This window comes from Scyliorhinus canicula, chromosome 11 (genome assembly GCF_902713615.1).
Source record: "Scyliorhinus canicula chromosome 11, sScyCan1.1, whole genome shotgun sequence".
NCBI classification, from domain to species: domain Eukaryota; kingdom Metazoa; phylum Chordata; class Chondrichthyes; order Carcharhiniformes; family Scyliorhinidae; genus Scyliorhinus; species Scyliorhinus canicula.
In genome coordinates this window covers 31,840,348-31,853,430 of record NC_052156.1, presented here as the reverse complement: position 1 = coordinate 31,853,430, position 13,083 = coordinate 31,840,348, and the positions used below count along the sequence as shown (strand labels likewise).

Genomic DNA, 13,083 nt, shown 5'->3' with positions numbered 1-13,083 from the left:
GTAGTGCTAACCACTGTTCCACCGCTACCCTCCAAGATATAACTTCCAAGATACGGAGGAGGTAGTTCTATAAACAATGTAGCAGCATCTGGGATAATGAGATCTGTTATTGAGAATAGGGCTCCAATCTATTGGCCCCATCACGCCGAACTCGGGACGCGACAAGGCTAGTAAATCTCGCAAGGTGCCTCTCGTGAGATTTACTGGCCTTGTTACGCCTCGCAAGGTCTAATGAGATCTTGTGCGGCTTCACAGGTGTGGATCCCGCTGTCAATGGGTAGGATCCAGATTTGCATATTCAGGCTCACTTCAATACCTCTTCACCGGAGTTGCCCAACGTGTGGGAGCTGAGGGCTTTGCCTTGGAGGCCCCGAGCAGGCGCCATTTAGCACTGGTTTCCACAAACGTGGAACTCGGGGTGCCCAGATTGCACTGCCAGGCTGGCAAGGGCAGTGTCCAGGTGGCATCTTTCCCATGCCAGAGATCTGGCCTTGGGGTGCCTTGCCCTTGAGGTGGGGTGGGGGTTTGAGGGCGCCCTAATTGGTAAATTTGGGGAGGGGGGGGGGGGGGGGGGGTGTCCTGAGGCCATGGTGGGGAGTTCAAACAGTGCCACACTCTCTTCCTGCACTTGCGAGCTGCGTTTGTTAGTGCAGGAAATGAGCCGAAGTGAGGCCTCGATGGAGCATACCTCACCAAGGCCTGGAAAAGAAGCCGAGTCCCATCATATAGTGGGGTCGTTCCCAGCACTGCAAACACTGGGAAGCACCTGGCTAAACGTGCCCAGAACTCTTAAGTCTAAAAGATTTGAAGTGATTTTTAGGATGAGTGTACTAGAAATGTGTTCTGTAGATTTGTGAGCACTGTGAGAGACCTTCATTCTCGTTGATTGAACATGGGTTTGGAGCAGCACAGTAGCACAAGTGGATAGCACTTCACAGCGCCAGGGTCCCAGGTTCGATTCCCCGCTGGGTCACTGTGCGGAGTTTGCATGTTCTCCCCTGTCTACGTGGGTTTCCTCCGGGTGCTGCAGTGTGTGGTCCCCCCCCCCCCCCCCCGAGTCCAAAAACGTGCAGGTTAGGTGGATTGGCCATGATAAATTGCCCTTCGTGACCAAAAGGTTAGGTATTATTGGGTTACGGGGATAGGGTGGAAGTAAGGGCTTAAGTGGGTCGGTACAGACTCAATGGGCCGAATGGCCTCCTTCTGCACTGTATGTTCTATGAGACTGGGTAGGTGCTCAGTGGTCTTCGGTTCTAGCTGCACTGGAGGTGATTTTGGAGCACTGGAAGTGGGCGGTGATCTGGCCCTATCCGTGGCAGTCGAGTCTCATCTCTCTGGAAGGGAGGGTGGACTACGAGAAGGGGCCATAACCTGTTTTTGGCCAGTTGTGAACCATTCAGCCACAATGAACTCAGTGTTCCTAGTCATCGATCTCTTTCAGTCTTACTTGTCTGCAATTCAGTAGCTATGTTTAGTCATGTTATTTGTGAAGTACACCATTTAGTGTAGGTATTTCCGTTACTAAGAAAAAAATAAAGCAGAATATTTCAAAACTTTTTTGTTGCGATTTATCTGCTATTTTTTCTCAGTTATCCAACTTTCTCATGTCCAACATGTATGAATGTGTGTGTATATAGTATAAATATATTATATATATATATATATATGTGTGTGTGTGTGTATAAATATTTTTGTTCAACGCAATTTATTCCCAATTCTATTACTAAAGAAAATATGACTCCGACTCACAGCAGAGCTTGGGTTTTACCACACTTAGTAAAGGAGGCTGGCAGGCTTCGATAACTCGATGTTGATGTCTTCTCTGGGTTCAAAACCCAGGGTCCTTTCTTCTTGCGATGGTTGTGCCTCAGGAACACCCAGGTTATCACTCAAGATCTGTTCGATGCTGCTTTCTTATACTGGGAAGCTTGGATTGAGTCACAGGTAGACGCCCACCACTGGCAATTGTCCGAGCCAGACCCCAACTGGTTAATGGGAAAGACGGGATACTCCTGTTTATCCATGGTGGTTCATTCAAGACCCATTGTCCGCTGAAACTCCCTTTGTCTGACCAGCCATCAGCTCATTAAGGAGTCTGTGGCTTCTTTTGTCTGATCTTTGTCCTGCTGCAAAGTTGATCACTTGTGTCCGGAAGTTTGTTAAATATTCATAGACTTGGAGTGGGTAATCACAAAATGCATTTAGCAACAGCAGGTTTATGCTTTGACGTGGGTGTTTTCGCAGATAGCCAATATCGGTTCCAGCCAGGGTCTCATGAGACAGTTTCTGTTCCTGGCCTATGTGTATCTTCTCAGCCTGTTTTCAGTACCACAGGCTGATCATGTTGATCATTGGCAAGCCTCCCCTCTCTGTTTAGCTCCAAATTTAGTTAAATCCTTTTCTCTCTGACTTCATAAAATCATAGAATATACAGTGCTGAAGGAGGCCATTCGGCCCATCGAGTCTGCACTGTCCCTTGGAAAGAGCACCCTACCCAAGCCCACGCCTCCACCCTATCCCCATAACCCAGTAACCTCACTTAACCTTTTTGGACACTTAGGGCAATTTAGCATGGCCAATCCACCTAACCTGCACATCTTTAAACCGTGGGAGGAAACCGTTGCTCCCGGAGGAAACCCACGCACACATGGGGAGAATGTGCAGACTCCGCACAGACAGTGACCCAAGCTGGGTTTGAACTTGAAAAGGTAATTTGTCACTGTGTGTGGAAATTAATGTCCAATAAAGGCAGTGAGTCAGGAAACTCACCAAGTGCTCTAAGGGTAAGCAATAGAGATAGGTGGTGTTGGCCAATGCTCTTAAAAGGATCTGGGCAGTTTGAGCTTAATTTTCCTATGTCCCCTCTCCTTAAATATGCTGGACTCAGTGTCTCCCAATACTGCCAGATACTGGCTCAGTCAGTCTACCTGAACTCTTTCCACAAATATGTTTAGCTTGAGGATTATTTGGAGCACGCAACCTAATCCTGAAATTATTCATTTCTATCGCGTTCTTGGAAGAAATGGCACAACATATAAATAAAGTGGGTTCATTATTTATATCTTAACTGTTCTTTTGTTTTTGAAGGGATGACCTGTTGCAGATTGGCAAAGGAACCAGTAATAACACCTTTGTAATAAGGGCTGTGAATGTGGGACTGACTTTGTTGAGAGTATGGGACACGGAGCATACCGGAATAGCGGATTATATTCCCTTGCCCGTTGAACAATTCATTTATCCTGATTTACTGGGAGAAGTTGTGGTTGGTGATGTCATCTGTCTCAGCAGTAATCTAGTTAGTCAGGAAGGTAGGTACATAAATGTCATTGGTAACAGTTTGAGATCATGTGAATACCTAATAATATACAATGATCAAAACCAGAACTTCATCTTTGTTCTTACAGCGCAATTAGGAGTTTGGAGTTCATCTTCAAGTAATATTCTTCAGATTAACCCAAAGACTGGCACTGCAGTTGCAAGAGATTCTGGGTCTGTCACTGTCTATTATGAAGTACCAGGACATCTAAAAACCTACAAAGAGGTAAACCCTTTTGGTAATGGGGGACATATTTGAGATGAGTTTTAATTTGTTTCTGACTAAATTTCGTAGATCGCTTATTTTTGTTGAAACAATTGTACCGGCTCAATAAAACAATTGGATACTTTCCTGTAAAATAGCTGGGAACATATTTCAATACTGTGCTTGAAAAGTTCCAAAAATGTTTGTAATATATACATATAGTATAAATAATTTTGTGTTGAGGGGAAGAGGGGTGGTACCTCAAAATGGTGGATAACAGTGAGGTTCAGCCACAAACTGCTTATATTTACAAAATATATATTTAATAAAATAATATGGGGGGAAAAAAAGTCAGACCTTAAACCATTCAACATCCATATAGGATCAGTACAACATTGCCTAAACTTCAAACGAACCTTAATGACTGTTGTGATTTTGGGATGTCCTGAAGTCATGAAAGGCACTATTGTCAGGATTCTCTGTCAGCGGTATTGGCCACTTCACCAGCAGCGCACTCACGCCCGCAGATTTCCAGACGGCGTGGGGGTGGCCACAATGGGAAACCCCATTGGGGCCGGCTGCCGGGACGGAGGATCCTGCTGCGGTGGGGGGGTGCCGCACAAGAAAACAGATCTGGCGGGACAGAGAATCCCACTCTAAATCTCTCCACAAATGCTGTCAAGACCTGCTGAGGTTGTCCAGCATTTACTGTTTTTGTTTCAGGTTCCAGCATCTGCAGTAATTTGCTTTTATTTAAACATGCATCTGTTCTTGTTACGCACTTCCCTGCCCTCCCAATTTTTAGTCCCTTACTTTGCAAAACATTTGTTTTTCTTATTCCCTCGCCTGTCAAGTTAAAGCAGTATAAATATTTCAATAATCCTTAATTTTCTTTATTCACATAGTTTAAAAGGTGCTAATTGGTTCCAAATCAATGATTTTTAATCTAAGAATTTGTTCCACATAATGTCTATCCTGTAAGGAAAGATTTTTCCTTTTTTTTAACAATTTTATTGGGGTATTTTTTGGCATTGTAAACAGTTACAGATTACAGAAATATGCAAACATCAACGGAAAACCAGCACTTCAACCAAACCATAATGCACATATCCGCTCCTCTCCCATAGACACGACCCGCCTATTTATCCCTCCTACTCTACTCAAATCTCCCCCACCCCGCTGCTGACGTTCAATCTCCCGCGAAGAAGTCGATGAATGGTTGCCATCTTCAGGCGAACCCCAATACAGATCCGCTCAAGGCGAACTTGATTTTTTTACCATACCCAGAAATGTCCGAAAGCAATAGTTCGGTCTTCGGGGGTTTTGGGTCCCTCCATGCCAGCAGTATTCGTCGCCGGGCTATCAGGGAAGCAAAGGCCAGAACATCGGCCTCTTTCTCCTCCTGGACTCCCGGGTCTTCTGAAACCCCAAAAAGTGCCACCTCTGGGCTCATCACCACCCTCGTTTTCAGCACCTGGGACATGACCCCCGCAAATCCCTCCCAGTACCCCCTAAGCTTAGGACATGCCCAAAACATGAGAACGTGGTTCGCTGGTCCTCCCACACACCTAGCGCACTTGTCCTCTATCCCAAAGAATTTGCTCATCCGAGCCACCGTCATGTGGGCCCGGTGAACGACCTTAAACTGAATCAGGCCGAGCCTGGCACATGTTGCGGTTGAGTTTACCCTACTCAGGGCTTCCGCCTGTACCCCGTCCTCCAACTCCCCGCCGAGTTCCTCCTCCCATTTGAGTTTCAGCTCCTCCGTCTGGGACTCTTCCCCCTTCATGAGCACCTTGTAAATATCCGAGACTCTACCTAGAGACTATTCTGTCCTGAATCCCTATTGGCGGGAGGCGTGGGAAGGATGGGACCTGTCTGCGTACAAAGTCTCGCACCTGTAAGTACCTAAAGTCATTTCCTCTTTCCAGCCCAGCTTTCTCCTCCAATTCTCCAGGAACATATCGCTCACCCCCGCCCGCCGCCATGTTCGAAACCCTCCATCCATGTTCCCGGGGCCGAATCGACAGTTATCACAAATTGGAGGCCAGACCGACACACCCACCTCCCCTACATGCTTCCTCCACTGGCCCCAGATTCGCAGGGCCGCCCCCATTACCGGACTGGTGGAGTACCTGGCCAGCAGCAGCGGTAGGGGAGCCGTGCCCAGGGCTGCCAAACTGGTGCTCCTGCACAAAGCCGCCTCCACCCGCTCCCAGATAGACCCCGTACTCACCATCCATTTCCTTATTTTAACTATGTTAGCCGCCCAGTAGTAGTTGATCAGATTTGGCAATGCCAGTCCCCCCTCGCTGCGGCTCCTTTTAAGCATCACCTTCATAAGAACATAAGAACTAGGAGCAGGAGTAGGCCATCTGGCCCCTCGAGCCTGCTCCGCCATTCAATTAGATCATGGCTGATCTTTTGTGGACTCAGCTCCACTTTCCGGCCCGAACACCATAACCCTTAATCCCTTTATTCTTCAAAAAACTATCTATCTTTACCTTAAAAACATGTAATGAAGGAGCCTCAACTGCTTCACTGGGCAAGGAATTCCATAGATTCACAACCCTTTGGGTGAAGAAGTTCCTCCTAAACTCAGTCCTAAATCTACTTCCCCTTATTTTGAGGCTATGCCCCCTAGTTCTGCTGTCACCCGCCAGTGGAAACAACCTGCCTGCATCTATCCTATCTATTCCCTTCATAATTTTAAATGTTTCTATAAGATCCCCCCTCATCCTTCTAAATTCCAACGAGTACAGTCCCAGACTACTCAACCTCTCCTCATAATCCAATCCCTTCAGCTCTGGGATTAACCTAGTGAATCTCCTCTGCACACCCTCCAGTGCCAGTACGTCCTTTCTCAAGTAAGGAGACCAAAACTGAACACAATACTCCAGGTGTGGCCGCACTAACACCTTATACAATTGCAACATAACCTCCCTAGTCTTAAACTCCATCCCTCTAGCAATGAAGGACAAAATTCCATTTGCCTTCTTAATCACCTGTTGCACTTGTAAACCAACCTTCTGTGACTCATGCACTAGCACACCCAAGTCTCTCTGAACAGCGGCATGCTTTAATATTTTATCGTTTAAATAATAATCCCGTTTGCTGTTATTCCTACCAAAATGGATAACCTCACATTTGTCAACATTGTATTCCATCTGCCAGACCCGAGCCCATTCACTTAACCTATCCAAATCCCTCTGCAGACTTCCAGTATCCTCTGCACTTTTCGCTTTACCACTCATCTTAGTGTCATCTGCAAACTTGGACACATTGCCCTTGGTCCCCAACTCCAAATCATCAATGTAAATTGTGAACAATTGTGGGCCCAACACGGATCCCTGAGGGACACCACTAGCTACTGATTGCCAACCAGAGAAACACCCATTTATCCCAACTCTTTGCTTTCTATTAATTAACCAATCCTCTATCCATGCTACTACTTTACCCTTAATGCCATGCATCTTTATCTTATGCAGCAACCTTTTGTGTGGCACCTTGTCAAAGGCTTTCTGGAAATCCAGATATACCACATCCATCGGCTCCCCGTTATCTACTGCACTGGTAATGTCCTCAAAAAATTCCACTAAATTAGTTAGGCATGACCTGCCTTTAACGAACCCATGCTGCGTCTGCCCAATGGGACAATTTCTATCCAGATGCCTCGCAATTTCTTCCTTGATGATAGATTCCAGCATAACTATTACCGAAGTTAAACTCACTGGCCTATAATTTCCTGCTTTCTGCCTACCTCCTTTTTTAAACAGTGGCGTCACGTTTGCTAATTTCCAATCCACCGGGACCACCTTCCTCACCCGCGGGGATTTTCCCTCCCAGACAAAGCTCATGATGATTTTGCCGGTCCTTTTGAGAAAGGACCATGCGATAAAGATCGGGAGGCACTGACAAATGAACAGGAATCTTCGGGAGGATTGTCATCTTTACCGTCTGCACCCTCCCCGCCAGTGACAGCGGGAGTGCATCCCATCTCCGAAACTCCCTCTTCATTTGTTCCACCACTCTAGTCAAATTTAACTTATGTAACCTGCCCCAGTCCCGTGCCACCTGTATCCCCAAGTACGAGAAACTTCCCCAACCAGCCTAAATGGCAGCTCCTTCAGCCTATTCTCCTGGCTCCTTGCCTGCATTACAAACATCTCAATCTTGGCCATATTTAATTTGTACCCTGAGAACCGGCCAAACTTCCTCAATGTTTCCAGTATATTTTCCATCCCGGCCAGTGGGTCCGACACGTACTGGAGCAGGTCATCCGCAAAGAGAGAGACCCTGTGCTCTACCACTCCCCCTCGTCATTCCCTTCCACCCCTTTGCAGCTCTCAGCGCAATCGCCAACGGTTCTATGCCCAGCGCGAACAGCAACGGGGAGAGTGGGCATCCCTGTCTAGTCCTGCGATGTAGTTTGACGTGATCCTGTTCTGACATTATCCTGTTCGTCCTTACGCTAGCTTTTGGGCCCTGATACAATAGTCTGACCCAGTTAACCAGTCCCTCCCCGAAACCAAACTGTCCAAGAACCTCCCACAGATAGTCCCACTCCACCCGGTCGAAGGTCTTCTCTGTGTCCATTGCCACTACTACCTCCACCTCCTTGCCCATCGGGGGCATCATAATCACATTAAGCAATCTTCTCACATTGGCTGTCAGCTGCCTGCCTTTAACAAACCCTGTTTGGTCATCCCCAATCACCTCCGGTACGCAGTCCTCAATTCTAATCGCCAGGACCTTGGCGTCCACATTAATCAGGGAGATTGGCCTGTATGACCCATAGGATTCCGGATCCTTGTCCTGCTTTAATATCAGCGAGATGGTGGCTTGCGACATCGTCGGAGGCAGGGTCCCTCTGTCCCTCGCCTCATTAAAAACCCTGGTCAGGACCGGTCCCACTATCTCTGAGAACTTCTTGTAAAACTTTACTGGGTATCCATCCGGTCCCGGGGCTTTCCCCGACTGCATGGCCTTTAGGCCCCCCAGTACCTCCTCCACTCTAATCGGGGCCCCCAGCCCGTCCACTAGCCCCCCGCCTACTTTTGGGAAGGTTAGTCCGTCCAGGAACTGTTTCATCTCCTGCGGCTCCTCCGGGGGTTCTGAAGTGTAAAGCTTACTATAAAAGTCCCGAAATACCTTATTCAGTCCTGGAAGGTCCTCCACTCTGCTCCCCTTCCTGTCCACCACCCTACTTATTTCCCTGGCCGCCTCCCTCTTCCTGAGTTGCTGCGCTAGCAATCTGCTGGCCTTCTCCCCATGCTCATACACCACTCCCCTTGCCTTCCTAAGATGTTCCACGGCCCTACTCGTGGATAGCACCCCCAGTTCCGCCTGCAGTCTCTGTCTTTCCCTGAGTAGGTCCTCCCCCGGGAACCCCGCATGCTCCTCGTCTATCCGGTGGATCTCCTTAACCAATCTATCCATTTCTGCTCTGTCCGTCTATCCCTGTGAGCCCAAATTGAGATCAGCTCCCCCCTCACTACTGCCTTCAGCGCCTCCCACAGGGTCACTGCTGAAACCTCCCCCGTATCGTTCACCTGCAAGTAATTTTGTATACACTTCCACAGTCTCTCACATATCGTCGTCTCCGACAACAATCCTATGTGTAACGTCCATTGCGGGCTTTGGTAATTCGCCCCACCGACCTGCAGGTCCAGCCAATGCGGGGCATGGTCCGAAATGGTGATTGCCAAGTATTCCATATTCTTTACCTCCCCTACACAGTCCCTGCTCAAGATACAGAAATCAATTCTAGAGTATACTTGATGAACATGCGAGTAGAACGAATAGCCCCTTCCCGTCGGCTGTCTGGCTCTCGATGGGTCCACTGCCCCCATTTGCTCCATGAACCCTTTCAGCTCCCTTGCCTTTGCTGGGAGCCTACCCATTCTGGGACATGACCGGTCTAGCCCCGGGTCGAGGACCATATTAAAGTTTCCCCCCCCCCTCTCCGCATCAACAACTTGCGTGAGTCTAGGTCTGGGATTTTCCCCAGCACTCTTTAATAAAGTCAGCGTCGTCCCAATTCGGAGCATATATATTCACCAGCACCACTCCCCTCCCCTCCAGCTTGCCTCTTACCATAAGGAATCTGCCCCCACCGTCTGCAACTACGCCCTCTGCCTCAAATTGAACCCGCTTATTGATCATAATTGCTACCCCTCTGGACATAGACTCCAAGCCCGAGTGGAAGACCTGGCTGATCCAGCCCTTCCTTAGCCTAGTCTGGTCAGACACTTTCAGATGTGTCTCCTGCAACATAATTACATCCGCCTTTAGAGCCCGCAAGTGCGTGAACACACGTGCCCTTTTAACTGGCCCATTTAGTCCTCTGGCATTCCAGCTGATCAGCCTTGTTCGGGGCACGCACACCACACACACACACACACACACACACACACACACACAGTCAGCCATAACCTTACTTGGGCCCACCCCTGGCCCATGTGTTGCGCCGCTCTTGGCCGCCTCCACCCCCGACCTCATCTCCATAATCTACTTCAGACTCCTCCCACGTCATCAGAATTACTTGCCCCCCCCCCCCAAGCAACATCTCCCGATAACCCCACCCCTGCCATCTACTGGCTGTATTCACACCCCCCACCTGACTCCTTTGACTAGCCAATCTGCTAGCTCGGTGACTCATCCCTCCGGCGCCCACTTGTCTCACTCCCATTGTTTCCCCGACCTCATCACCCCACTCATCAACACACCATCCCCCACTCCGACCCACTGGAGCAGTCTCACTAAAATGGGAAAGATCAAACGAAATGGAGACATCAAACAGCACCGTGAGGTTGCTCCGGGTACAGTACATTTCCAGCTGTGCACACAGATAAAAACGTTAACCCACGTCCCTTTCTGAGCATTAATAAAATAGCAGCACAGTAACACAGTACCTGTATATCACCCACCCGAAACAAACATTAAAAACCATGGACATAAAAACCCCCAACCAACATCTTTAATCCCCATTGCTTACCGACCACCTTTATATTACAATGAAGGCTCCAGCACACCCAAAGAACACGACGAAAGGTACCAACAACAGCAAAAAGAAAAAGGAGAAAGAAAAAAAGAAAGAAAAAGAGCATACGAGAGGGGGGTTTGCACCCCCGTAGGCAAAAGCTGCCAAAAATACAACACTTGGCACCTTTAAAGCAGTGAACAGTCGACCGTCAGTCCAGGCACAGTAGGCATCCCCCCAAACAATAACTCTCGGACCCTAACTTGTGTCCGTGTGTCCTTTTTCGGGACCAGCCCCTGATCCCTCGCGAAATCCACTGCTTCTTCAGGCTCGGTGAAGTAATGATGTTGACCTTGACACGTGACCCAAAGACGGGCCGGGAAGAGCAGACCAAACTTCACGTGCATTTTAAATAAAACCTCCTTAACTTGTTTAAAGGCTGCTCGACGCCTGGCCACCTCCTGGCTTAGGTCCTGATAAATGCGAAGAACACTATTATTCCACGGGCTGCTCTTAGCGATCTTTGCCCACTGCAACACCCGCTCCTTCTCTGCAAACCTGTGGAACCAGATCACCATCGGACGGGGGGACTCCCTGGACGCATCTGCCTCGCCTGTACCCTATGTGCCCCCTCCAGCTCCGGCGGTCGCGGTAAGGCGTCAGCCCCCATCAGCTGCATCAACAGGTCAGCCACAAACTCTGTGGCATCTGCTCCCTCGGCCCCCTCCGGGAGGCCGATGATCCTCAGATTTTGTCTGTGGGCTCTATTTTCCAGCTCCTCTACTCTGTCCAGCAGTCTTCTCTGTCTCTCCTTCAACCCATCGACTTCTAGTGCAGCAATCGTCTGCGCGTCCGCCATCGCCTCCCCCAGCTCCTTAATGTTTTCGTCCTGGGCATCCAATCTCCGGTTCAGCTGATCCACTGCCTTCTGAAGCGGGTCCAAGTTATCCCGCTTCAACGATTCAATACTGCTTTTTATCACCTGCAGCATGTTTTCCAGCGCTTTCTGGATCGCCAGGTCCGTAGGTCCGCCATCTTTGCTCCCAGGTCAGCTTCCCCTGCACCTTGCCTTTGTCCCTTCCTCTCCCGTTTTCGCTGCTTTCTGCTCTCTTCCATGCGCGCTTCCATGCAGCTCTGCTCGCTCCTCAGCACCTCCGTGGCCGTCCTTCCAGCGCTCCGCAGTCCCGCGACACCAGGGAACCAGGTCCTCAAATCCCGCCGGACTGAGAGCCACCGAATGTGCGGCTCACTCACTCATCGCTGCCACCGGAAGCCCAAGGAAAAAATGTTTCGGATCTCTCAACTTGTTTGACTCTTGGGGATTTTCTATTTCTGTTACACCACTGTGCTCTTTGCTGAATACCAGTGGGTTTTTTTTTCCCGAATGTATATATATTTCTCAGTCCAATGGTTCCCCCCCCCCCCCAAACACGACATTTGCTTGATGTGGTCATTAAATTAGTTAGCTAAGACCTGGAACACCTTGATCATAGAAACATAGAAAGCAGGAGTAGGCCATTTGGCCCTTTGGGTCTGCTCCACCATTCATTGTGATCATGGCTGATCATCCAACTCCATAGCCTAATCCCGCTTTTGCCTCCATATCCTTTGATGGAAACATATAATCATTCTTCCATGGATCCTTTTTGATACATTTAAATCCTCTTTGACCAGAACTAGAGTGTGAGTTTTGTGGTCCGCAGCAAAACAAAGGCACTTGCTCATGATTTCTGCGAAAGCAGTGCACAGAAATCTAGCGATCAACATACTGCCGAGATTCCTTCCTTTTTAGATCCATTCCGATCTTCATCCCCAAGGGCTTTTTCCAAAATGTAGACAGTCTAATCATGGTGTTTGTGTGTGGGGTGGGGTGGGTAAGAACCCGAGAATTCCCAAACAGTGACTGCAAAGAAGGAAAATCAAAGGGGGCTTGGCCTTACAAAACGTACAATACTATCACTGGGCAGCAACGGCAGAAAGTGTGAGGGGATGGGTATAAGAACCCGACACAGATCGGGTACAAATGGAGGAGGCATCCTGTAAAGGAACGACCCTCCGGGCCCTGGCCACAGCAGCACTCCCATCCTCCTCAACAAGGTACACAACTAGCCCAGTGGAAGCGGCCACGCTGAGAACGTGGACCCAGCTGAGACAACACTTCAGGATAACCAAAATGTCCCATATGCGGCAATCACAGACTCTCTCTCTCTCTCTCTCTCTCTCTCTTCCCCCCCCCCCCCCCCCCCCCCCCCCCCCAAGCCATGCTGGATCCCACCTTCAAAAGATGGAGGCGGACGGGGGCATATTGACGGTCGGGGACTTCTACGTAGGGCTCAGACTGACGACACTGGATGAACTGACGAGGAAGTGGAGGCTAGTAAAAGGACAGGATTTGAGACACCTCCAAATAAAACACTTCCTCCGCAAAGAGACAGTAGGGTACCCTGGGGCCCCAGAAACGACACTACTAGAGGACCTGATAGGCACAAGCAACGAGAAGGGGGGGGCTGTGTGGGAGCATGTACAGACAGCTACTGGACAGAGTCCGGACTCCGCTTGACGAGACCAGAGAAAAATGGGA

General features: G+C 49.1%; 1 protein-coding gene across 1 annotated transcript in view; it reads left to right on the top strand.

Annotated features, from left to right (window-relative positions):
- nup210 (nucleoporin 210) overlaps positions 1–13,083 on the top strand; it is a 164,504-nt gene that overhangs the window by 134,845 nt on the left and 16,576 nt on the right. The window contains exons 32-33 of the mRNA XM_038812717.1: positions 3,088–3,308; positions 3,405–3,541. Of these exons, the coding sequence (XP_038668645.1) occupies positions 3,088–3,308; positions 3,405–3,541 (358 nt within the window). The remainder of the gene's footprint in view (positions 1–3,087; positions 3,309–3,404; positions 3,542–13,083) is intronic.